General features: G+C 37.3%; 1 protein-coding gene across 1 annotated transcript in view; it reads right to left on the bottom strand.

Moving 5' to 3' along the window:
• Positions 1-856: 856 nt before the first annotated feature.
• The window catches only part of LOC133558123 (hydroperoxide isomerase ALOXE3-like), a 49,522-nt gene continuing 24,221 nt past the window's right edge, over positions 857-26,157 (bottom strand). Inside the window, exons 8-14 of the mRNA XM_061909268.1 lie at positions 22,032-22,235; positions 21,868-21,954; positions 21,629-21,798; positions 15,493-15,614; positions 12,345-12,445; positions 12,110-12,280; positions 857-1,322 (exon numbers count right to left, since the gene is read on the bottom strand). Coding sequence (XP_061765252.1) covers positions 1,143-1,322; positions 12,110-12,280; positions 12,345-12,445; positions 15,493-15,614; positions 21,629-21,798; positions 21,868-21,954; positions 22,032-22,235 — 1,035 coding nt within the window. The 3' untranslated portion in view covers positions 857-1,142. The remainder of the gene's footprint in view (positions 1,323-12,109; positions 12,281-12,344; positions 12,446-15,492; positions 15,615-21,628; positions 21,799-21,867; positions 21,955-22,031; positions 22,236-26,157) is intronic.

The raw sequence follows: 26,157 nt of genomic DNA on the forward strand, positions 1-26,157 counted from the left end.
TTTTTGCCCCACTGTGTATATATATATAAATATATACATACATATATATATATAATATATATATATATATATATATATATATATAATATTTTTTAAATCTAAAAATAAAAAAATGCATGAATGAAAATCAAAAGAGAACAGGTAGGGTCCCTGGAACGCGGCTGTATAACAACGCCCAGCGGCACCTGGACAGACCCTCCGCAGTAAGCAGCAACGCAGGAACGTCACGCTGAGGCAGGGCCACACGCCACAACCCAACACCCCCACGCACGCATACACATACACACCAAATAAAACAATACAGTACAATACAATGCTAGGCAGCTCCACAGGGCAACCCAGAGACTAGACCACCAGCCAGGCCAGAACCTGAACACCCACCGAAGGCCCACCTGCACATTTTATACATTTAAGAGTCCAAACATTGTGTCAGCTTTGTTAATACAGGTGACAAATCATATATTTAGTTATTAGTATCAACACTTCAAGTTTATCTCATTATAATACATCTTTTTTCTACTGTTGCTTTTTTGTTTGATTTTATTTGGACAATATGCAGAGGGCTGCAAATGAACCCCGGGCCACACTTTGACCACCCCTGCTTTAGAATTTATACCCCTCAGGTTTAAAACCAAAACTCGGGAGTTTAAAAGCATCCACTATTTAAAGCTAACACACTTTAAAAACTATGTTGTTTGTAATGTACTCTAAAGAAATGTTAAATTGCTGGATTAAGGGCAGATTAATGATGGAGAAGGAAAAAAGGTGACGATAACCACAGAAGAGGACATGGCCATAAGAAAGCATGTGGCTTCTCGGTGCAATATGCATACACAAAGTAACTTTTCCAAACAGATGCAAAAAAAAAAAATGACACTTTATTTAGTTGAATCAAGCAATACCTATGACAGCCCACTAGGTGTAGGTACAGTTCTGCAAACACCTTGCTGTGCCTTCAAAAGGTGAGTACTTATACATTCACTTTTATCTGATTGTGCTTATTTAGAGGTTCTGATTAAGTACCTGTTTTCATCATTGCAAAAAGGCAAATATTAATGCATAACATAAGATCAAAGCATAAATAGATGACTTGCTTGTATATATAACACGTAACATATACGACACACGTTGGTAGATTAGTTTTAGATGGCCACACTGTTCTCCACGCTGTTTGGATCCAGGTAAGTGTAAGGGATTTCCAGATCTGCATTCCTCTTCCTGATGACTGTAGTCAGCACCTCCAGCTCTGCTTTAAACTCCCTTTGCAGCTGGCGGGGGGTTTCCTCAGTGAAGTGGTCCTCTGGGTAGTGTCCCAGTGCAACCTAAAGAATAGTTATCACAAATTCTCCAATTAACGGCTTTATTCAATTAACTGTAATAGTCCGGCGTTTGCCCTATTTTCCCTACTTTCAGCACATTTGCTTTATTTGTATATGCAAATGCTGACCAGTATGCCTTACCGCGAGTAAAACATTGGTTCTGTTTGCAACATATTTGTTAATATATGTGAGGGGTCTGAAACAAGTAAATATTTTCATATTTCTAAAATCTTTGCCTGTAACACCTTCGAGGAAAATTGCATTTTTTTTTAAATGAAATTTTGGGCATCAACTCTTTCCCTTTTCTGTGCGCTCTAAATTGTGAAAAACTGATATGAACAGTATGGTTAACAATGCAGGTAATGGATGCCTCACCGTGACACTGTCAGTATTTACTTTGGTCATTTGTCTTTGTTCTGCTTAGTTAAACTTTATTGTGTTGATTTAACCCAATTACAGTATTAGAGAATCAAATGTATTTAAAAGACTAGACGGTTGTGACATTATTCTCATCTATTGACTGGCTCATTAACATGAACAATGGGATTGGGATGATTTTAGCGTTACACAAAAGCAGCAGCATTCGTTGCAATTAGACTGACCGCCCGTGACTGCTTTGGAACGGGTTAGGGGCTCAGGACAGGGACATTCCTCGCTGAGGAGAGTACCTGAAGTGTGCTTTACCCTTCAGAGTCTCCGCAACGCATGACAAGTTCTCCAGTAACACCGGAAAAAGTCGCCAGGTTTGTCGTGAATAGTTGTTTACAAAAAAAGCCAGCAAGAGAATTTGGAAAGTCACCGAATTTAGGTGACACCCGAGACCGGACGCCAGTCACTCACATGGCACATATAGACCTTTACTTAGAACATGATGCAAGGATTGGAAAACTTCCATCCATCCATCCATTTTCTACCGCTTATTCCCTTTGGGGTCGCTGGCGCCTATCTCAGCTACAATCGGGCAGAAGGCGGGGTACACCCTGGACAAGTCGCCACCTCATCGCAGGGCCAACACAGATAGACAGACAACATTCACACTCACATTCAAACACTAGGGCCAATTTAGTGTTGCCAATCAACCTATCCCCAGGTGCATGTTTTTGGAAGTGGGAGGAAGCCGGAGTACCCGGAGGGAACCCACGCATTCACGGGGAGAACATGCAAACTCCACACAGAAAGATCCGGAGCCTGGATTTGAACCCAGGACTGCAGGAAATTCGTATTGTGAGGCAGACGCACTAACCACTTTACCACCGTGAAGCCCCGGATTGGAAAACTAACACAATCAAAAGGAATAAATGCCATTACACAAAATCTGTGTCATTAGTATCCCCAGGAAATAAAACTAACACAATCAAAAGGAATAAATGCCATTACACAAAATCTGTGTCATTAGTATCCCCAGGAAATAAAAAGTATAAATGCACAATGAAGTGACTTGTAAAATGAATGTTTTAATCCAGCAAAATGTCCTGCACATTCATCTAAATGTGTAATTGATTAGCGTGTAACAGTACTTTACAATATATTGGGGTTTTAAAGTCTGCACAACGGTGCCGTGAGGAGTGACGGTATCAAACAAAAACTTGGTGTGTAGTTTTCTTTCTGCCACTTTAGAGTTGGCCGGGTCTGAAAATAAAGTACATCTCCCAGAAACTCCTGCGCAGCGCGCGGCCAACAAGGTGGGGGGCTTGGAACGTCGAAACCGGGAATTGGAAGTGTGTTCGTAATAGATGAGAGGAATTGTTGTTTTAGACATTTCCTGAAAAAAATTATCAAAATCTATCCACCACTGTTTGAGTTATGTTGCGAACAAACAAAACCTGGCGAAACCATAAGCTTTTTGGCGGAGGTAAGAAAGTCTGTGTTCTACAAAGCAAAGCGAGCCACTTTCGTCTCGAGCGTTTCCAAGCAGACACAGTCAGCTGGTCAACACAGAAGGAAATCAAAAACAACAAAAAATTGTCCACCGCCAGAAATACAGGTAAACTGGAAATCTACTTGATAAATCCTCAACTTGTCCATCTATTAACCACAGCTTGTCTCTCTTGATGTAACGGGGGGAACCTATCCAGCTGCATTCAGTACACCCTGGTCAAGTCGCCGCCTCATAAACCGTCACCCAGAAAATATATTTGACGTCAGCAAAGTCAAACATTAGTTTGTGAAGATATTTACATTATTATTATTAACATTCCTGCCACTTCATTTTACACACTATGGCATTTTTAGGTCTTTTTTTTTTACATACAACACAATAATAACGTACTGTGGCGTAAATATCCTGATAATATCGTACAGTGAGATTTTGATGCTGTTATATCCCTATTATTTAATGAATACAAATGACTATATTTCATGGTAAACTATTTTCAGGAAGCATGGCTGGGCAACCAGTACTCGTTTTTAGTGTTAAGGGTAATTCAACTTATGGTAGTCTTAGTTTAAATCCTTCAGAAATGTTTTTTGTACATATTTTAACTATTTTTTATCCCAAAGATACTTTTAACCTTAAAAAAAGGAAATATTCACACTTTAATAAGTTTTTGTTTTAAGGACCTCAAGTGTGAGTTTTTGTTGGCTGTCAGTGGCAACATGCGTGGTTGTAGCAGACAGGAGCTCTCACAGACGGCATAATTTGCACTTTGTCGATAATAATTTGTGTTTTCTGGCATATTTTTGTTGCACTGGCCATACTTTACAGCTACGATGAGCTTGTGTTGCTCAAATTTTTACAGAGACCTGGCTGAAAATCACCATCCCAGATGTGGCAACTGAGCTCACTGGCTTCACTGCCCACTGAGCTGACAACATTGCGGGTTCTGGTGAGAAGACCAGCGGAGGATTGTGTGTTTAAACTCACAACAACTGGTGCATACACATTGTGAGTGGATAAACTGTAACACAGACGTGGAGTTGATTTTGCTGATAAAATGCAGACCGTGCTATCTCCCTAGGGAGTTATGCCACTGTTTACATCTGTGCAATTCTCTAGTTGCCAATGTGGAACTAGTGCTAGCACAAATACATGACAGCATTGACAATAGCCTGATCGCACACCCCAACAGCGTTCTTGTCGCAGGGGATTTCAACCATGCTAACTTATCCCAGCATCATCTTCACAAATAATAATAAATATATGCAGTATATAAACAAGTCAACACAGCATCCCAGTAAAGTTTAAACCAGGCAACCCTCTGAGACAGAGACTGGTGCATCCTAAAGACCGGACACCCCACACCCACAAATACTGGTATATGCTAACCAGTGTAATGATGAATGCACTGATTCATATATTGGGGAAACAAAACAACCACTAAGCCGGCACAGCAAACTCTTCAGGCCAAAACTCAGCTGTCTACCAAAATTTCCGGAAGAAACAGCACTCCTTTAAGAACAAAACTGTACAGATTCTGGACAGGGAGGACGGATGGTTCGAAAAAGGAGTGTGGGAAGCCATCTATGTAAAAGTTGACAAACACCCCTGAACAGAGGAGGTGGTCTGTGACACCACCTGTCTCCCACATACAAAACTGTCCTTTCAACCATTCCTAAAAGACCAATTTAGCCACCAACAAATAACAGGAGCTAGTAACATTCTGACCACAGATGCTCATTTTGTGCCAACTTTTACAACTGAATGGAATGCTAACAGGGATAATTCCAACTGATTTTGTGCTGATGGTGGTCCTTGCATTGGCGGACCGTGCATTAGTAGTATCCTACTTAGTCTGACTTTAAAAAATATCTCTCATAATACCAAAATGTATGTCACCACATGACCACAGCTGGAGAATTACCATACAGAAACACAGTTGCACAGCACTGGGCATTGAACACCTCAATATTGTACAAAACGGGCTATCTTCCAACCTGATTATGTGATATTATGGCACGAGGGGATATTTGGAAGATTGGCCCAGGACGTTGCAAGCACCTTCATTAAATGTATTGTTCTTGATTCTTCCCCTTGCATACTCTTTTGGGCAGATAACTGTGGAGGTCAAAATAAAAACTGGACGGTGTACACGGCTCTTGCCCAATGTGCAAACGCAGAATGGGGCCCACCCGAGATTGTGATAAAATATCTGGAGAAAGGGCACACGTTCATGAGAGCAGATTCAATGCATGGCTCAATCGGCAAGAAAATGAAAGCTCAAGAAAACATCTATACTTTTGATGACTTTGTAGATCTTTGGAAGACAGCATCAAGATAGATTGGTTTAACTTTGTTTTCTCAAAATCAGCTAGAAGTGAGTTACTAGGTTTTGTCTTTGGACGGGAGCCCTGGTGGCCGCGGGGCCCTAAGCAAGTGCTTAGTTCACTTATGCCTTGGGCCGGCTCTGTGTACAGCAGATATGATCATCTACATCAACAATATTTGCCTGAGTGGCTGGACAGGAATATATATATCCATCCATTTTCTACCGCTTATTCCCTTTTGGGGTCGCGGGGGGCGCTGGCGCCTATCTCAGCTACAATCGGGCGGAAGGCGGGGTACACCCTGGACAAGTCGCCATCTCATCGCAGGGCCAACACAGATAGACAGACAACATTCATACTCACACACTAGGGCCTATTTAGTGTATATATATTTTTTTTAAATCCATCCATCCATCCATCCATTTTCTACCGCTTATTCCCTTTTGGGGTCGCGGGGGGCGCTGGCGCCTATCTCAGCTACAATCGGGCGGAAGGCGGGGTACACCCTGGACAAGTCGCCATCTCATCGCAGGGCCAACACAGATAGACAGACAACATTCATACTCACACACTAGGGCCTATTTAGTGTATATATATTTTTTTTAAATCGTCCTTTTATTTATTTTTCTTTAATTGATTAAGAATCGTTATCGGTAAAAATCGCAATTAATTTGAAAATCAACTTTTTTTTTTACACTCCTAGCATTTACAACAGGACACTGCCTACTTGCCTGATTTAAAACAGCCACATTAGTCCCCATCCCTAAACAGGCCAATAGTACATGTCTAAATGACTGAAGACCAGGAGCACTGACCCGGCTACGAGCTAAGTACATGTGAGGCGGGTAGTTAAACACATAAATAAGCAATTTGACCATCACCTGATCCACACCAGTTTGCATCCCGTGACAACCGATCGACAGGAGACACCATTGCTATAAGACTCCACAGACCCTTGGGACATCTTGAGTTGAATAATACCTCTGCAAGGTTGCTCTTTGTGATTTTATTTCAGCTTTTAATACAATACAGCCAAACAAACCTAGACCTAAGCTCCACAATCACAGTGTGAACAATACCCTCTCTGAATGGATTCTGTACTTTTTAACTAACCGCACACAGTACGAGGGAACAGGAAAGTAGAATTCTCCGACACCCTATCAACATCGGGGCCTCACAGGGCTTTCTACTAAGTCCAATACTCTACACCAGGGGTCACCAACGCGGTGCCCGCAGGCACCAGATAGCCCGTAAGGACCAGATGAGTCGCCCGCTGGCCTGTTCTAAAAATACTCAAGTCAAGTCAAGTCAGCCTTATTTGTCAATTTCTTTACATGTAAAGACATACAAAGGAATCGAAATGTTGTTTCGCACTCTCTCTTGCATGGACAAAACGAAGACACAAACAGTAAAGTGCAACATAAATATGTCTACCTACTAAAGTGACAAAAATATATAGTTCCTGTTATTTTTAAATAGGATATGGCTGTAAGCAATGAGTGTTTCATCAGTAGTGCAAATACTTATGATATAGCAGCAGATAAATAGCTCAAATAGCACCACTTACCAGTGAGCTGCCTCTATTTTTCTAATTTTATTCATTTACTAGCAAGCTGGTCTCGCTTTGCTCCACATTTTTAATTCTAAGAGAGACAAAACTCAAATAGAATTTGAAAATCCAACAAAATATTTGAAAGACTTGGTCTTCACTTGTTTAAATAAATTCATTTATTTTTTTACTTTTCTTTTTATAACTTTCAAAAAGACAATTTTAGAGAAAAAATACAACATTAAAAATGATTTTAGGATTTTTAAAAACATTCCTTTTTCACCTTTTAAATTCGTTCCTCTTCTTTCCTGACAATTTAAATCAATCTTCAAGTACTTTTTTTTATTGTAAAGAATAATAAATACATTTTAATTTAATTCTTCATTCTAGCTTCTGTTTTTTCAACGAAAAATATTTGTAAAATATTTGTTCAAACTTATTATGATTAAAATTTAAAAAAAGAATATTCTGGCAAATCTAGAAAATCTTTAGAATCAAATTTAAATCTTATTTCAAAGTCTTTAGAATTTCTTTTAAAATTTTTGTTCTGGAAAATCTAGAAGAAAACATGATTTGTCTTTGTTAGAAATATAGGTTGGTCCAATTTGTTATATATTCTAACAAAATGCAGATTGGATTTTAACCTATTTAAAACATGTAATCAAAATTATAAAATTAATCTTAATCAAGAAAAAATACTAATGATGTTCCATGAATTATTTTTTAAATTTTTTCAAAAATATTCGAATTAGCTAGTTTCCTCTTCTTTTTTTTTCGGTTGAATTTTTAATTTTAAAGAGTCAAAATTGAAGATAAACTATGTTTCAAAATGTAATTTTCTTTTTTTCTCCTGTTTTCTCCTCTTTTAAACCGTTTAATTAAGAGTTTTTTTCATCATTTATCCTCTACAAAACAAACCTTCCGTAAAAGGAAAAAAAAATTGTACGATGGAATGACAGACAGAAATACCCATTTTTATATATATATATATATATATATATATATATATATATATATATATATATTTAAATTGAGCAAATTGGCTATTTCTGGCAATTTACCTAAGTGTGTATCAAACTGGTAGCCCTTCGCATTAATCAGTACCCAAGAAGTAGCTCTTGGTTTCAAAAAGGTTGGTGACCCCTGCTCTACACCCTCCTCAGACATGATTGTATAGCCTCTTTTACCTCATCTACATTAAACCTCACTGTCAGATATGCCCATGACACCACTAACTCTGTGCACATGGACACAATTAATCAAAGTAAAAGCCTAACCGTGATAAAAATGCTTAATGCAAAAACGTCATTTGGAATTTTCTGACCCTATCACACACGTTCAGATTAAATTTTAATTCTGATCGAAACGGGTGGTTTATTCCAATAGTCATTCAGATTGGAGCGCAAAGTTTGGGTGAATATTATCCTTACTGCGCATGTATGTGACATAAGCTATACGTTGGTGGTGGAGGAGGGACTAAGTTAAATAGTCTCGGAATGAAGCGAGTGTCTTGCTGCCGTCTCTCCTCGTTCAACATGTGCTGAAGTAGCACTTTTGTTGAGTTTGGTGCTCTAAGAGCAAGACTAACAAAAACAAAAGAATGGTCTGGAGTGCCATGTGTCGATGTAACGATAAAATAATTGATCCAGTTGTCGTCTCAACGAGCTGTTATATTCTGAATCAATGTATTTTATTTCGGCAATCTTCACATAAAACAAAGAACAACAACAAGAAAAGAAAAACAAAACAAAAAAAACACTCATTTGTGCAATGATTGAGCCGAAAGGGTGTAGGTTGAAGCAACGCTTATATAAACCTACCTCATCACAACAAGAACAAGGTTCAAAATATATAAAATCTAAAACATGCTTCACTTATATTACTTTTTTTTTTTTAAACAATATATAAGCAACATATATGTAGCACACGTCTCATATACACAGTTTAACATTTAAATCAAACATATACATTTGTACACTTATATATATATATATACACACACATATATATATATATATTATATATACACAATTCATTTAAATTCCATATAAAGTGGTAATATATACATTTTAATATAACCTATATGTATAATTATGAAATCATAAATTGTATTTATATACATATTATATATTATTGTCTTTCTAAAACAATGTTTGCTCTTCTTTCTTATATTTACTAATGATAAATGATTTAAAAAGCTTTTTAAACTGGTTTATGTTGGTGCTGTGTTTTATTTCATCCTTTAAACAGTTCCATATTTTAACCCCTGCTATTGTTATACTCATTCGTTTCTGCGTTGTTCTACAATATTGGATCTTAAAAAGTAGTTCTCCTCTTAAATTATAATTCCCTTCTCTTTGTAAAAATCTTCTCTGTAACCCTGTTGGAAGTAAATCTTTACTTGCTTTATAAATCATTTGGGCAGTCTTGAGTTGGATGAGATCTGGTAGTTTTAAATCAAATGTTTTTATAAATAATCCATTAGTGTTTTTCTCGGGGTCCTGTGTTATGTATCAGTCTGATGGCCCTTTTTTGCATTATTATTGACAACATTACAGCTACTCTAGGTGCTAACTGCTAACTAACTCAGGCAAGTACACAGACTGTTGTACCATGAAGACGTGCGGCAACTGGCACACATCACAACATGGAGGGCAAAAACATAGTTCCATTTCAAAAAGAGGGGTAAAACAAAAGTAGCGAACAGAAGGAAAAACAGATAAATAAATAACGTGACAGCGTCGGACTAGCAGATATATTCACAGAGCCATGTTTGTTTAGAGCGGAAGTCACTGCTTCTTCTCCTACTTCCATTTTCTGTATGTTGCTGCGCATGTCAAAAAAAAGTATTCCGATTTAATGTCTCTACCTAAGACGAATACACAACATCTTGCACGTGGCCTGTTCCACCTGCTACCCTCTGGAAGAAGCTACATCTCCATTTACGGCTGTACCACCAGAATGTATTTCAGTCTGTACCCTCGGGCTACAGCCTTCCCATTTTTTTTGCAACACGACCTCTGTAACCGTGCCCTGGACATTGCATTCTAACATCTGACTGTTCCACCCCTCCCACCTTTCTCCTGTCCCGCCATAATGTTATGGAAAACTACTTTTATTGGACTGCCCATGAATGTACCAGAAGACTATTCAATCAAAGTGACCAGCAACTCTTTTGCTATGCTGCTGTACTATGCTCCAACTACATCTAGCTATATAACTGATGTTTTAATGACAATTACAATAAAAGGATTGATTGGTATCCCTGAGTTTCCACTCAGTCCTGTTACACCCTCTGAAAAATGCGGAATATTCCACAAGTCACATACTCCATGGGAAGTTGCATCATTCAGATTTTTTTGCAGACCAAAAGTAATTTCACTTTTTTTTCTGTATACAATCCATGGTATTTCAACCATGACTAAGGCGGGTGTTAAACATTGGCACAGTCCTGTTACCAATTTTATATTTGTGTTTAATTAGAAAAAAAAATAGTGAATGACTGCAATTTGCTGACTGTCAACATGTTATTCCTATATTTGGTAATGCAAAAAACTGATTCCTGTTACTTTCAGTCCTGTTACTGAAATGACCACCTAGGAATCTTGGAAAACATAAGGTAAAGTGGCCTGAGATGGAACTATGCACATTATCACATTTAGAAGTGAAAAAAAATCCCGAAAAGTATGTTTTTTTTTACAGAGTTATACACACACACACACACACACACACACACACACACACACACTCACTTTGTAATTTGTGTAGATCAGGGGTCACCAACGCAGTGCCCGCGGGCACCAGGTAGCCCGTAAGGACCAGATGAGTAGCCCGCTGGCCTGTTCTAAAAATAGCTCAAATAGCAGCACTTACCAGTGAGCTGCCTCTATTTTTTTATTTGGATTTATTTACAAGCAAGCTGGTCTCGCTTTGCTTGACATTTTTAATTCTAAGAGAGACAAAACTCAAATAGAATTTGAAAATCCAAGAAAATATTTTAAAGACTTGGTCTTCACTTGTTTAAATAAAATCATTTATTTTTTTTACTTTTCTTCTTAGAACTTTCAGAAAGACAATTTTAGAGAAAAAATACAACCTTAAAAATGATTTTAGGATTTTTAAACACATATACCTTTTTACCTTTTAAATTCCTACCTCTTCTTTCCTGACAATTAAAATCAATGCTCAAGTATTTTTTTTTTATTGTAAAGAATAATAAATACATTTTAATTTAATTCTTCATTTTAGCTTCTGTTTTTTCAACGAAGAATATTTGTGAAATATTTCTTCAAACTTATTATGATTAAAATTCAAAGAAATTATTCTGGCAAATCTAGAACATCTGTAGTATCCAATTTAAATCTTATTTCAAAGTCTTTTGAATTTCTTTTAAAAATTTTGTTCTGGAACATCTAGAAGAAATAATGATTTGTCTTTGTTAGAAATATAGCTTGGTCCAATTTGTTATATATATATAACAGCCAATTTGCTCAATATATAACAAAGTGAAGATTGGATTTTAACCTATTTAAAACATGTCATCAAAATTAAAAAAAAAAATCTTAATCAGTCAAAATTACTAACGATGTTCCATAAATAATTTTTTTAATTTTTAGCTAGTTTTTCTCTTCTTTTTTGGGGGGCTGAATTTGGAATTTTAAAATGTTGATATTGAAGATAAACTATGTTTCAAAATTTAATTTGAATTATTTTCGTGTTTTCTCCTCTTTTAAACCGTTCAATTAAGTGTTTTTTTCATCATTTATTCTCTACAAAAAACCTTCCATGATAGGAAAAAAAAGTATGACGGAATGACAGACAGAAATACCCATTTATATATATATATATATATATATATATATATATATATATATATATATATATTTCTTAAAGGTAAATTGAGCAAATTGGCTATTTCTGGTAATTTATTTAAGTGTGTATCAAACTGGTAGCCCTTCGCATTAATCAGTACCCAAAAAGTAGCTCTTGGTTTCAAAAAGGTTGGTGACCCCTGGTGTAGATGATTTGGTCTACTTACAAAGTCTGACGACTGCCTGCTGAGTAGCCAGAGTGTCGCCATGCCTTGAGCTGTCACACTGATGGGAGGTAACGTGGCCAACATTGTGGCCTCCGTCGTTGTCCCCTTTTTCGTCGGGGGAGGACGCTGCAAAGTCAAGGGGCTGTTGGGCATCCAGCCGCCGTAATCGTACTGCAACAAGTGTTTTTTTAGTTATCGGTTTAATTGTATCATACACAACACAATGAGGGCTCACCTGCCCGCTGTTTACAGCCGCATGCTGGCAGGAAGAAGTGAACATCACCATGGTGACGAACTTGATCATCTCAGGCACAGTGGTGAAACTCTGAGGGATTCCTGCCAGGGACAGAAACAAAATGGTGACATTTTTGCTTGTGGCTCAAACGTACGCATGAAGTATTTCATAATAGTCCATCCCTAGAGTTCACAATCTTCTTTTTGTGATTTTTGCAAATTAAAATGCCGAATTTTGCGGCAACATTTTTCCAAAATAAAGTTGAAAAAAAACTTTTTTAATTAAAGTTAAAGTACCAATGATTGTCACACAAAATAGATGTGGCGAAATTATTCTCTGCATTTGACCCATCACCCTTGATCATCCCCTGGGAGGTGAGGGGAGCAGTGGGCAGCGGCGGTGCCGCGCCCGGGAATAATTTTTGGTGATTTAACCCCCAATTCCAACCCTTAATGCTGACTGCCAAACAGGGAGGTAATGGGTCCCATTTTTATGGTCTTTGGTATGACTCGGCCGGGGTTTAAATTCACGACCTACTGATGAAGTGAAGTATATTCATATAGCGCTTTTCTCTAGCGACTCAAAGCGCTGTACATAGTGAAACCCAATATCTAAGTTACATTTAAACCAGTGTGGGTGGCACTGGGAGCAGGCGGGTAAAGTGTCTTGCCCAAGGACACAACAGCAGTGAGTAGGATGGCGCAAGCGGGAATCGAACCTGCAACCCTCTAGTTGCTGGCATGGCCGCTCTACCAACCAAGCTATGCCGCCCCTGATCTCAAGGCGGACACTCTAACCACTAGGTCACTGAGTAATCAATCCATTTATGGTTTTATGAATTTGTTAACCTAACCTCAAAAAGCACATGGTTTCAAGAAATTTAACACAATATGTTTCATCTGGGGGCTTCACGGTGGCAGAGGGGTTAGTGCGTCTGCCTCACGATACGAAGGTCCTGCAGTCTTGGGTTCAAATCCAGGCTCGGGATCTTTCTGTGTGGAGTTTGCATGTTCTCCCCGTGAATGCGTGGGTTCCCTCCGGGTACTCCGGCTTCCTCCCACTTCCAAAGACATGCACCTGGGGATAGGTTGATTGGCAACACTAAATTGGCCCTAGTGTGTGAATGTGAGTGTGAATGTTGTCTGTCTATCTGTGTTGGCCCTGCGATGAGGTGGCGACTTGTCCAGGGTGTACCCCGCCTTCTGCCCGATTGTAGCTGAGATAGGCGCCAGCGCCCCCCGTGACCCCAAAGGGGAATAAGCGGTAGGAAATGGATGGATGGATGGATGTTTTATCTGCATTTTAAATTAAAACATTTTGAACACTTACAATAATTTTTTTGATGCCGGAATTTACAGAAAGATCTTCAAAAAAATCGCAATGGAAATTACAATTATTTTTTTTTTTTTGTAGGTGTTTGTTGCAACACAATTGAGGAAGAAAGAGAAAGTAGAGAAAATTGATTCTTAAATTATACTGTAATAATTGCTGAAAAAAAGTAATTAAAGAACAAAAATAAACAAAAAACTGGGACCAACATATACAAAAATGCAAACATATTGCAAAGAAAAGGCTGATATAAATATGTCATAACGTTCATATAAGAAAAGAATAAACATTTTCACAGTTGAAAATAGTTTATGCACAATGTCACATCCAGAAGTACGCGGATGACAGAGCCATCGTCGGGTCCATCAGGGACGGCAGAGAGGAGGAGTTTCGGAACCTGGTGAGGGACTTTGTTGTCTGGTGCCACACGAACCTCTTGCGGCTCAATCCGTCAAAGACCAAGGAGCTGGTCATTGACTTTGGGAGGTCGAGTCCACGGTCACAACCTATTGTGATCGAGGGAGTTGAGGTACAGACCGTGGACTCATTCAAGTGCCTCGCGGTTTGGGTGGACAATAAGCTGGACTGGACTGTTAACACGGACCACCAGTACAAGAAAGGACAGAGCAGGCTGTACTTCCTCAGGAGACTGCACTCCTTCAACATTTGTAGAAAACTCCTGTGGATTTACTACCAGTCTGTGGTTGCCAGTGTTCTGTTCTACATGGTAGTGTGCTGGGGGGCCAGTACATCTAAGAAGGACAGTTCCAGACTTGAGAAACTAATCAGGTGGGCCGGTTCTACAATGGGAATGAAACTGGACTCACTGGTGATGGTGGCAGAAAAGAGGACTGTTGATAAACTAGTGAGCATCCTGGATGATGCCAGTCACCCTCTGCATAGCGTTATCAGTAGCCAGAGGAGCCTGTTCAGTGCTAGACTGCTTCATCCCAAGTGCAGGACTAATAGACTCAAAAACTCCTTTGTCCCACACGCCATTAGATTGTACAACTCCTCTCTGGAGCGGGCGGTGGGGGGTACAAGGATGACAGGGGATGCAAAACAATAACAGTGCAATACGTTTTCATAACATGGTCACTACTGCCTACTTTCTCTTGTTATATTCTTATTATACTGTTGTATTTTTATTTCCATTGTTGCTTTTTATTTTTTATTCTTATTGTAATATTTCTCTATTTTGTTTCCATTTAAACCCCCATTATTTACTTTTTACTTTTTTTAAATTGATCTCAACTCTGTACACTGCTCCTGGAATTTTAATTTTCCTGAAAGAACTCTCCTGAAGTAATCAATAAAGTACTATCTATCCATATCTATTTATGTAAACAATGAAGTGAACACACAGGACAACGCAGGGAGACATTTGGTTGGTTTGACAGTGACGTTGCATTGGATTCTGCTGGTCGATGATCGGTCAAATTCTGTGGGAAAACTGAGGGGATTGGACAAAGTTGTGAGGCGCGGATCAGTTAAATTTGTATGAATTGTTGAAGTATGTTTAACGCACAAGGAACTTGACTTGGTGGACTTCGCTCTCTTTGTTTAGTGTAACAAATGAAAAACGCAACAACTACGAGAGACCGTAGTACTGTGGCGGCCACCCGAGGCGCCATCATGTAGGGACTGAAAATTGAGTACACCCGGAGTATTTTTGTGTCAGTATATCATCCTCACAAACTTGGATATACCTTAGAGTAGTCAGTCTACAGTTTGCATGTAAAGCAGTAAAGATTTACTATCCACCCAAAATTGCTCAAAATTATTGTTCAAACAACATAGCTATACATCAAAGGATCACCTGTTTGTGGTTGGGAAAGAAAGCCGTGTTCAAAAATGTCCCCGATCCAAGTCTGCAGTTCTGAATCTTTCAGGACGTCGTCATCACTTTTGTAGTAATACTCTAAAAGTCCTTGAACAAACCTGTGAAGAAAAACTGATCAATTCACAGCCATCTTGTTTTGGTTATTGACTTTTCTGTACATGTATGGGAATAGAAAAGCAAAAAATACATTATTTCATTGGAATGTTATTTTGAAACAAAGTTCTCTTCTTGTTCATTGTCAGAGGACAATCAGATCTAAAAAAAATGTTTTGTTATTTTTAGATTTTATATAACAAAAAATTAAAAAAAAATTGTCAGAAAAACAAAAAAAAAACGGACCAAAAATAAAAGTTTTTCATGTTCTGACTTTGGAACCAGAAGTTGCTACTTAAAGACAAGATGGCAGACTGGCTTGCAGGAAAACAAATGTAAAGACCAGACCAGTCGTTCATTTTCAATATTAAACCAACACTAAACTAACGAATGACAGCAATTTTTTTCAATATTTGTATTCATCAGAAAACCCATAACGGATCATTCTTCCAATTTTTGATTTTGTGTACAATTGCCAAGATGTCAGGCATTTGAACTTTTGAAAAATGCACTTAAAGAAGGCTTGTAGAAAATCACATACTACATTAAAACCTCCACCTCCACATCATTAATAAACTCATATAACCCCCACCAATATATGTGGGGTGAATAATTGATGGTTTCTCAATGTATATTTCTTTGAGTGTCTAAAAACATTATACAAATTTAATCCATTATCATTATTATTATATCGTATGCATATACTGTACATACATTGTACTGCAATACTACTCTATTTTAATAATAGCAGTTTAGTTTTATTTTTTCAACTTGAGAGTGCTCTGGAACACTCGACGATAGTAGTAATGTGTGCCATTTGCAGTTAAATAATCCTCCACTAAATGGCAGCAGGTAGTGAAGTGAAGTGAGCTACTCTATCCTCGTCCTTTTCAGTTTACAAATGTTTACATAGCGCCAAATATGGCTTTGTGTGTGCACAAATTCTTGGGATACAAACACTTCATTCATTCATTCATTCATTCATTCATTTTGTGTGCCACTGGAAACCTTATAAGGGACGCCAATAGGATTACATCACTTCCTGTACTCACCGGCGCAACCATTTCACAAAGCTTCGAGGAGGTGTGGCACTTCTGACGCCTTTATTTCCACAATTGTCGTACCTTGCGCTGGCCAAAGCGGCGACAGCCTGTCTTAGAGATCACTTTGCGTGATCAGAAACGTTTTAAATGTGTTCAAACTCTCAGTCTCACTGCATTGCTTTGGATTGCTAGACAGCGACTGAGCTAGTCTTTTAGCATCCTGCTTGCGGCACCTTAACTTTATCAGCGAATGGGGCTTTATTCCCCAGCAAATCTTTAATTGTGATGAGACGGAAAAAAGATGCCACAGCGGACATTACAGTGAAGGAGAAGGCATTACCTGGACACAAGCCAATGGATGATTGCCTTACTTTGTGTTAATGCTAGCGGTGACTACGTGAAGCCACTGCTTGTTTATTATTCCGAAACTCATAGAGTGTTAAACAATGCCTCAAATAATCCCAAACACAAGGTAAAATTATTTTCCTTTTTTTTTTTTGGAGTGCACCAACGAGACTTGTGTGTTTAGTGTTGACATTTAAGCTTGCTGTAATATTGTGTTGTTTAGATAAAAAATTATTGTTGACCCTCGTTATGATGGTTTGATATATATGTGTGTACATATATATATATATATATGTCTTAATTGGATTATCCAGAGAATAGTGCTCGATACCATGGTAGAGCGCAATAAGTAGATAGATAGATAGATAGATAGATAGATAGATAGATAGATAGATAGATAGATAGATAGATAGATAGATAGATAGATAGATAGATAGATAGATATATAGATAGATAGATAGATAGATAGATAGATAGATAGATAGATAGATAGATGGATAGGACTTTATTGATTCCTTCAGGAAAATTAAAATTCCAGCAGCAGTGTACATAGTTGAGATCAATTTAAATTAAAGTAAAAAGTAAATAATGGGGGTTTAAATGGAAACAAAATAGAGAAATATTACAGTAAGAATGAAAAATAAAAAACAACAATGGGAATAAAAATATAACAGTAAAATAAGAATATAACAAGACAAAGTAGGCAGTAGTGACCATGTTATGAAAACGTAATGCACTGTTATTGATTTGCATCCCCTGTCATCCTTGTGCCCCCTGTCCCCCGCCCCAGAGAGGAGTTGTACAGTCTAATGGCATGTGGGACAAAGTATGTGTGGGAAAAATCACAAGACTACTTCATCTCTACAGAACTGTTTCATGAGGGGTTCCCTCAATCCTCAGGAGATTTTAATCCATTAAAATCTCCTGACGATTGAGGGAACCCCTCATAAAACAGTTCTGTAGAGATGAAGTAGTCTTGTGATTTTTCCCACACATACATACACACACACACACAAATATATATATATATATATATATATATATATATATATATATATATATATATATATATATATATATATACAGTACATGCCAAAAGTTTGGACACACCTTCTCATTCAATGCATTTTCTTTATGTTCATGACTATTTACTCTTTATTGTAGATTGTCATTGAAGGCATCAAAACTATGAATGAACACACGTGGAGTTATGTACTTAACAAAAAAAGGTGAAATAACTGAAAACATGTTTTTTATTCTAGTTTCTTCAAAATAGCCACCCTTTGCTCTGATTATTGTTTTGCACACTTTTGGCATTCTCTCTATGAGCTTCAAGAGGTAGTCACCTGAAAGGGTTTTCACTTCACAGGTGTCATAGTGTTAATGCCTTCAGTGACAATCTACAATGTAAATAGTCATGAAAATAACAAAAACACAGTGAAATGCGTTTTATAACAAAACAAAGACATCCCATAACTTCAACTTGGTTTAGACTCCTTCACTCCTACTTCAGTCGTTGTTTAATTACAAGCCCACTCCTGGCTATCTACTAGCGTGTAAATTAAAAAAAAAATTTGGGGCAAAAAACACGCTAAATTATGTCAATGAATTTTCAAAATTTTTCAAAATTCATTGACCTGTCAAGTTTACCCGGAAGTAAATATCTGTAGAGTTGGGCTTGTAGGAAAACAAACTGAGAAGAACACAGGAAGTCTAATGGAGTCTATATCAAGTTGAAGTTATGTGATGTTTTTGTTTTAACCTCGCCAAACATCGATCCGGTATGTTTATTTTTTCGTTAGTTTTTTTTACCAGCAAACCCAACGATTTGTTGCTTGTTTTTCATTTTGGTTCTGGAAACAAACCGAGTTGTTATTATGTTGTTTTTTACTGTTGGTTTTATTTTGAAAATCTAATGATCGGAAGGTGCACAGACTAACACAGACTCTGAATTATTGTGGATCAAATATGTTTTTATGTAAAAACGCAGGATGCACCATCACACTATTTTTTTCCATCAAACCAGTCCGTGATAGTGTCTTTAAATAGCAACTTATCTAGGTCATTGTACCTTCCATTCATTCTATTTCAAATTCTAAATTGCAAATCAAAAAACACACTTCGGGCCATTTTTTCTATTTTCATTTCTGAAACAAAACTTGGACAACTATTTAATGACACTTTTTTAAAACGACAATAGGACTGCTGGTGAACATGCTAAAAACATGCTAAACCCGAAGAAAAAGCTAAAATACTGCTTTAATTTGTCATCACACAGATAACCACACTATTTTTGCATTTTGGATGAACATATATTAGATATTTGTGTTTTTCTGGAAAAATAAAAATCCATAAAAGGGAAACAGCACAAAATCAAATTGGATGGCTATATTTTAATGAAAATCCACCTTTTTTTGTTTGTTTTAAAATCTGCCATAACTCGAAAAACGGCCCTAATTTTTGTTTCTTGATTTTCAGAATTGGAAATAGAATGAGAGGAATGTACATGGACCCTTCAGCTTCTGGTGTCGGAATATGAAAAACAATACCAAAATAATTGTATTTGTTGCTTTCATAAATAAAAACCTTTTTCCAAATGTAGTTATTGCGATTTGACACCAGAAAAGAAGAACGCTTTGTATTTTAATGTTACTCTTTAGTTTTTCAAAATAAAATGGAAATAAACAATTTTAGTCAACCTTTTTTTTTTAAAATTCCTGTTAATGAAAAAACAATTCAATGACTAAAACATACCCTTATTGTGTTACACTCACATTAGGTACAGTTTGTGTGGTCAGCAATCATCCAAAAAAAGCATTGTGTCTGTCTTTTCACAACATTATCAGCAAACCCCAATAGTGTGAGCACATGCCAAAAATAGTCTTATGGCAGCACTTTCCACAAACATGGAGTTTTGTGTTGCCTCTGCCAGTCTGCTTTCTTTTGCAGTACCTCCATTCTGGGTTGGACATCTGGTTCACACACCTGCAGGCTGTTGCTAATGTCGTTCTTCCAGCCTACCTCTGTGCCAGATTATTGTCCATGCTACGCTGGCCTACTGCCATTGTCTAATGCTCTCGCCTGAGGTGGGCAGTGACACGCTGCATTTGCTCCGTTACATTTAACTACATAACTTTTTCGATAAATTGAACTTGCTGGAGATTAATTGGGACAAGGCGCAGTAAATAAAACCCAGGAGACTGATTGTATTTCAACATAAAATAAGTTCATTAAAAAGTTATAGTACCACTGATAGTTACACACGCACTAGATGTGGTGAAATTACTCTGCATTGGACCCATCCCCTTCTTCCACCCCCTGGGATGTGAGGGGAACAGTGAGCGGGAATCATCTTGGAGATTAAACCCCCAATACCAACCCTTGATGCTGAGTGCCAAGTAGGGAGGTAGTGAGTCCCATTTTTATAATCTTTGGTATGACTCGCCGAGGTTTGAACTCGCAACCTACCAATCTCAGGGCGGACACTCTAACCACAAGGCCACTGAGCAGGATTTGTTTAGGTAATTATTAGGGCTGTGAATCTTTGGGTGTCCCACGATTCGATTAAATTTCGATTCTTGGGGTCACGATTCGATAATATTTTGATTTTTTGGATTCGATTCGATTCTCGATTCAAAAACGATATTTTTACGATTCAAAACGATTCTGTATTCATTCAATACATAGGATTTCAGCAGGATCTACCCCAGTCTGCTGACATGCTAGCAGAGTAGTAGATTTAAAAAAAAAAAAAAAAAGCTTTTGTAATTGTAAAGGACAATGTTTTATCAACTGATTGCAATAATGTCAATTTGTTTTAACTATTAAACGAACCAAAAATATGACTTATTTTACCTTTGTGAAAACATTGGACACAGTGTGTTGTCAAGCTTATGAGATGCGATGCAAGTGTAAGCCACTGTGACACTATTGTTCTTTTTTTATTATTTTTATAAATGTCTAATGATAATGTCAATGAGGGATTTTTAATCACTGCTATGTTGAAATTATAATTAATATTGATTGTTGTTGATAATATTCATTTTTGTTTCATTACTTTTGGTTTGTTCTGTGTCGTGTTTGTGTCTCCTCTCAATTGCTCTGTTTATTGCAGTTCTGAGTGTTGCTGGGTCAGGTTTGGTTTTGGAATTGGATTGCATTGTTATGGTATTTCTGTGTAGTGGTTTGTTGGATTCATTAAAGAAAGACATAAAAAAATCGATTTTTTAAAAATGAGAATCGATTTTAAATCCATCCATCCATCCATCCATTTTCTACCGCTTATTCCCTTTTGGGGTCGCGGGGGGCGCTGGCGCCTATCTCAGCTACAATCGGGCGGAAGGCGGGGTACACCCTGGACAAGTCGCCACCTCATCGCAGGGCCAACACAGATATCGCACAACGTAAACAATTCGATTCATATTCGAATCGATTTTTTCCCACACCCCTAGTAATTATCCTATTTGTCTTAATTTGTCTCAAACTGCCACCTGCTTCACACTTGAAACGGAATGCAGGTGGGACACGCTTCCTTTGGACTTTGACCACAAATATTTGAAATGAGCGGACTTTGACAAACACTAAGTGATTGCCAAACAGTATTATGTATAAAACAATCGGCAATGTCGTACTTGTACATGATGTTCCAGATCTTGAGCCCATCATCCCTGTAGTAGTAGTTAGGAACGTCCTGCATGTCGCGCTCAGCGATGTCATCTGGGATACAAAGGGAAGTGTAGGTGATGGCGGACAGCGATCTCGCCAAGATCCTGCTTAAAGTATCTCTGCCGGAAGCTGCAATCTGAGTCCAATATGTGAGTGGAAACCGTAAAGGATCTTTATGATTGTCAAAGTTAACTTTTTTTCATACCAAGGTAAAGACTCCGGTGGGGCCGATCAGCCTATCTCGAGCCAGTTCGTTGATCTGCAGGGTGTAGCGAGTGTGGGGTATAAGGAGCTAAAGGGCAGAGATGGAAGGAAAGAAGGATGAAAAAGTACTCAAAGACAAAACCCCACACTGGCAAAGCTCCTTACCTTGTAGAGGGGATGCACCATAGGTAGGTTGCGCAGCAACGACACCGCAAAGACCTCGGCCAGCAGGTGCGTGCGCAGCAAGTGTGTGTTGAGCTGATGCTCTGTGAAGTCAGCGCTTCTCACAAATATCCTTGCCGTCAGCCAGTCATGGGTGGAGTCAGTCGGGAGGAAGATGGGGTTGTCTTCACCTGGGGACTGTTTCAGCTGTGGGAGTTGTGATCCAATTAGTGATCTACATTCTAACTCTAGGGAAAAGGAAGTTCTAAACTCAAGTTCATAGTATGCAATGACAATAAAAGCTTATTCCATTGTATTCCGAAACACATAATAATAATCCACGAACTAAAGGCAAATTCCTAAAAAATATTAAAAGATAATCACATTTCAAGTCACAACTATATGTATCAGCGATACCAGCCTTAGATTTACAGATTCGATACTAATATCCACAGTATCACCCACATCTACTCTAAACAGCAAGCTATTTAATAAAGAGCTGACTAATGCTTCAAGACACCAAGAAAAGCCCTTTACTGCAGTATTTTTTTAATGTTTTAAGTAAGTCTTTGAGATCCCACAATAGGCTATTGCTTGTGACTATCATGTGACTTCTTCCTGGAAGTGAAAACCAGTGGTGGTCAACAAAGGTAAGACGGTTGTTGTACAACAAGCAGCGAGCAAACTATCTGAGTACAATATTCCTGCAAAAGGAGACACAAGCAAAAAGTCTAACTTTGCCATGGAATAGATCCCTGTGCTTTTCCCCCCAAGGATTATACTTCAGTAGCGTTCTCTGACATTTCGAGCTATTGTTCTCCAGACATCATTCTACACGACAAAACAGCTGGAAACTTGGAAAACCATGGAGGTCTACAACTTATTTGTGTGTGGCTGGGTCAATGAAACTCGTATCAAGACTCTGCCGGGCAATCATACAAAGTTTTTGCTCAGGTAAAGTTGCATTTCATGATTAAACTTCGCCGTATACAGCCATGTTTGTTGCTGTTGCTCGCACCGTTTACAAGTATGTGTATTTTTTCCCGTCTTTATTAAAATATAACTATAGTAGTCAACATTGTGTATGTACTGATAGATTTATTTATGATTGCTGCCTTTGATAAAAGCTTAAAACTCTTTAATGATTTGCTTTCATGTGCTTTCTCTGATTTAGACTCAGAGTTGTTTGGGGCGGGGCGTGGTTGGGGTTATGGTTAAGAGGGGCGGAGTATATTTACAGCTAGATTCACCAAGTCAAGTATTTTATATATATATATATATATATATATATATATATATATATATATATATTAGGGGTGGGCAAATTAATGCGTTAATTACGAGTTAACTCATCAATCTATTAACGCCGACAATTATTTTATTATTTTATCGCGTATTTGCGTATGTTGTTTACATGCTTTTATTTTGTTAACGCCTTTTTATATAGAGATCGCGGCGCCCGGACGGGCTTCGGCTTGGAGGGGCTCTTGGTAAAGATGGAACATTTGGCAAAAATACCGGACAATTCTGCAAATTTCATGGCTGGCTTACAGCGTGGTCACTCCGGGATCACTTACGACCGCCAGACAATTCTGGATGTGGATAGATCGGGCCGTTTTGGACTGAATGACGCGTGCTTGCTGGACCGGCTAGCTAGCATGGGAATACTTTGCCGGCTACATCCAGCAGCCTGTGAAGCAGCGGAGTATATGTGTTGTCTGTCTATTTATGAATAATGCAGACGAGGAATGTTGGCTGAGTTCTTAACGTTTGCTTTCAGAGCGTGCATATCACAACATACAAGATGCCGTCATGGCGACACAACCTTTACCGGGCTACCGCGCACGCTCGTCACTCCTGTTGCATGCTGGTTAGGGTAGTTCTTTTTTCCCTGGCTCATAACATCACAATATAGTACCATGTATATGATGCGTTCAGTTTATCAAAGCACCAAGCAAACAATCGGAAAATTCCCATCATATCAATTCCTAGATATGGTCATAATTATTTTAAGTGCACTACGCATAATAAACACAACATTATTAATATTGCTACTACGGATAATTTAATCAAAAATGCCCTAAAACAGCCCACTACCTATAATATAGGTTTTTTAAACATAAGATCCCTGATAAAAAAAATGTTCCTGCTGTTACCTCAGAAATTGCCTGTTCGGATGTTATGATTGTGGCTCAGAGATTTGTATGTAGATTATATTTATTTTCCATAACAAACAGGATAACTTAAATACCCTGGCAGTGGAAATAAGCTTAAATGTTTGTATTTACATTTTTTGAGTTGATTTTCATAAAATATGCTATTTAACTGCTACTGTTTAACAAGTACTGATTTGAATTGTGTTTGCACAACAAATGTTTTGGCGCTTTTGTTCATGTGGGAGAATATTCCAATAAAGGTGCACTACACACTACTTTTGAATTCATTATTGGGCTTTGCGTATTCAATGCAGTTAATCGCGATTAATCAGAGAAAAAGTGCGATTAACTTCGATTAAAATTTTTAATCGTTGCCCAGCCCTAATATATATATATATATATATATATATATGTATATATATATATATATATATATATATATATATATATATATATAGTATTTTATATATATATATAAGTAGCAATAGAGAAACAGCTGAATTTATAGACACAATGCACAGTATGAGTTTGATATCTTTGATAAATAAACCAACAAGAATCACATCACATAGTGCCACCCTAATTGACAATATATTTACCAATATAATGGATGACAACCTAATATGTGGAATCTTGATAAATGATATAAGTGATCATCTCCCAGTCTTTGTGGTCTACAACTGTGCCAGTAAAATTAAAATCAAGAATGAATGTGAAACTGTCTATAAAAGAATCATAACAGAGAAATCGCTCAACAAATTCAAGAATGAACTACAAAAGCAAAATTGGAATACTATTTATGATAAAAAAGAAGTTAATACAGCTTATGAAGAATTCTTAAACACATTTAAAATACTATATGATGGAAATTGTCCAGTAGTAAATTATAAAAGGAAGTCAAAGTACGGCGAGTTTAAACCGTGGATGACTAAAGGACTCCAAAATGCCTGTAAAAAAAAGAATATTTTATATAAGGAATTTATAAAAAATAGAACTTTAGTAAATGAAAATAAATATAAAAAATATAAAAATAAACTAATCAATATAATCAGAATGTGTAAAAAAAGATTATTATATAAATAAACTGGAATATAACAAGAATAATATAAGAGGTGTATGGAAAATATTAAATGGTATTATTAGAAATAAAAATTATGATAATCAATACCCACCATACTTTATGGAAAATAACAACATGATTAAGGATAAGGAGGTGATAGTAAATACATTTAATGATTATTTTATAAATATTGGACCGAAACTAGCAGAAGAGATAAAGGTAGAAGGGAGAAAAATAGATGCAGCAGATTATATCAACCCAAACCCTAAAACAATGTTTTTAAAACCAGTAGTAGAAAGAGAAATCAGGGACATAGTCAAAAGTTTTAAGAACAAAACAAGCAAAGATGTGGATGATATAGACATGCAAACTTTAAAGTATGTGATAGATGGAATTAGTGCTCCATTAGCGTATCTATTTAACCTTTCATTTGAAATGGGAGTATTTCCTCAACGAATGAAAATTGCAAAAGTTGTTCCTATTCACAAAGCGGGAGACGGACACTTATTCACAAACTACAGACCAATCTCAATACTACCACAGTTCTCCAAAATATTAGAAAAAATATTTATAAATAGATTCGATGGCTTTGTAGAAAAAAATGAATTATTAACAGATAGGCAGTATGGTTTCAGGAATAATCGATCAACAGCACAAGCATTAACAGATTTAATTGAGGAAATAACTGATAGTATTGATAAAAAATAAATATACAATAGGAGTATTCTTAGATCTTAAGAAGGCTTTTGATACAGTAGACCATAGTATTCTTATTAGAAAAATGGAAAAATATGGTTTTAGGGGTATTGTTCTGGAATAGATAAAAAGTTATTTATCTGATAGAAAGCAGTTTGTACAGATATCACAAAAAAAATCATGTTGGTTAAACATTAAATGTGGGGTACCACAGGGG

This window comes from Nerophis ophidion, linkage group LG01, assembly GCF_033978795.1.
Source record: "Nerophis ophidion isolate RoL-2023_Sa linkage group LG01, RoL_Noph_v1.0, whole genome shotgun sequence".
NCBI classification, from domain to species: domain Eukaryota; kingdom Metazoa; phylum Chordata; class Actinopteri; order Syngnathiformes; family Syngnathidae; genus Nerophis; species Nerophis ophidion.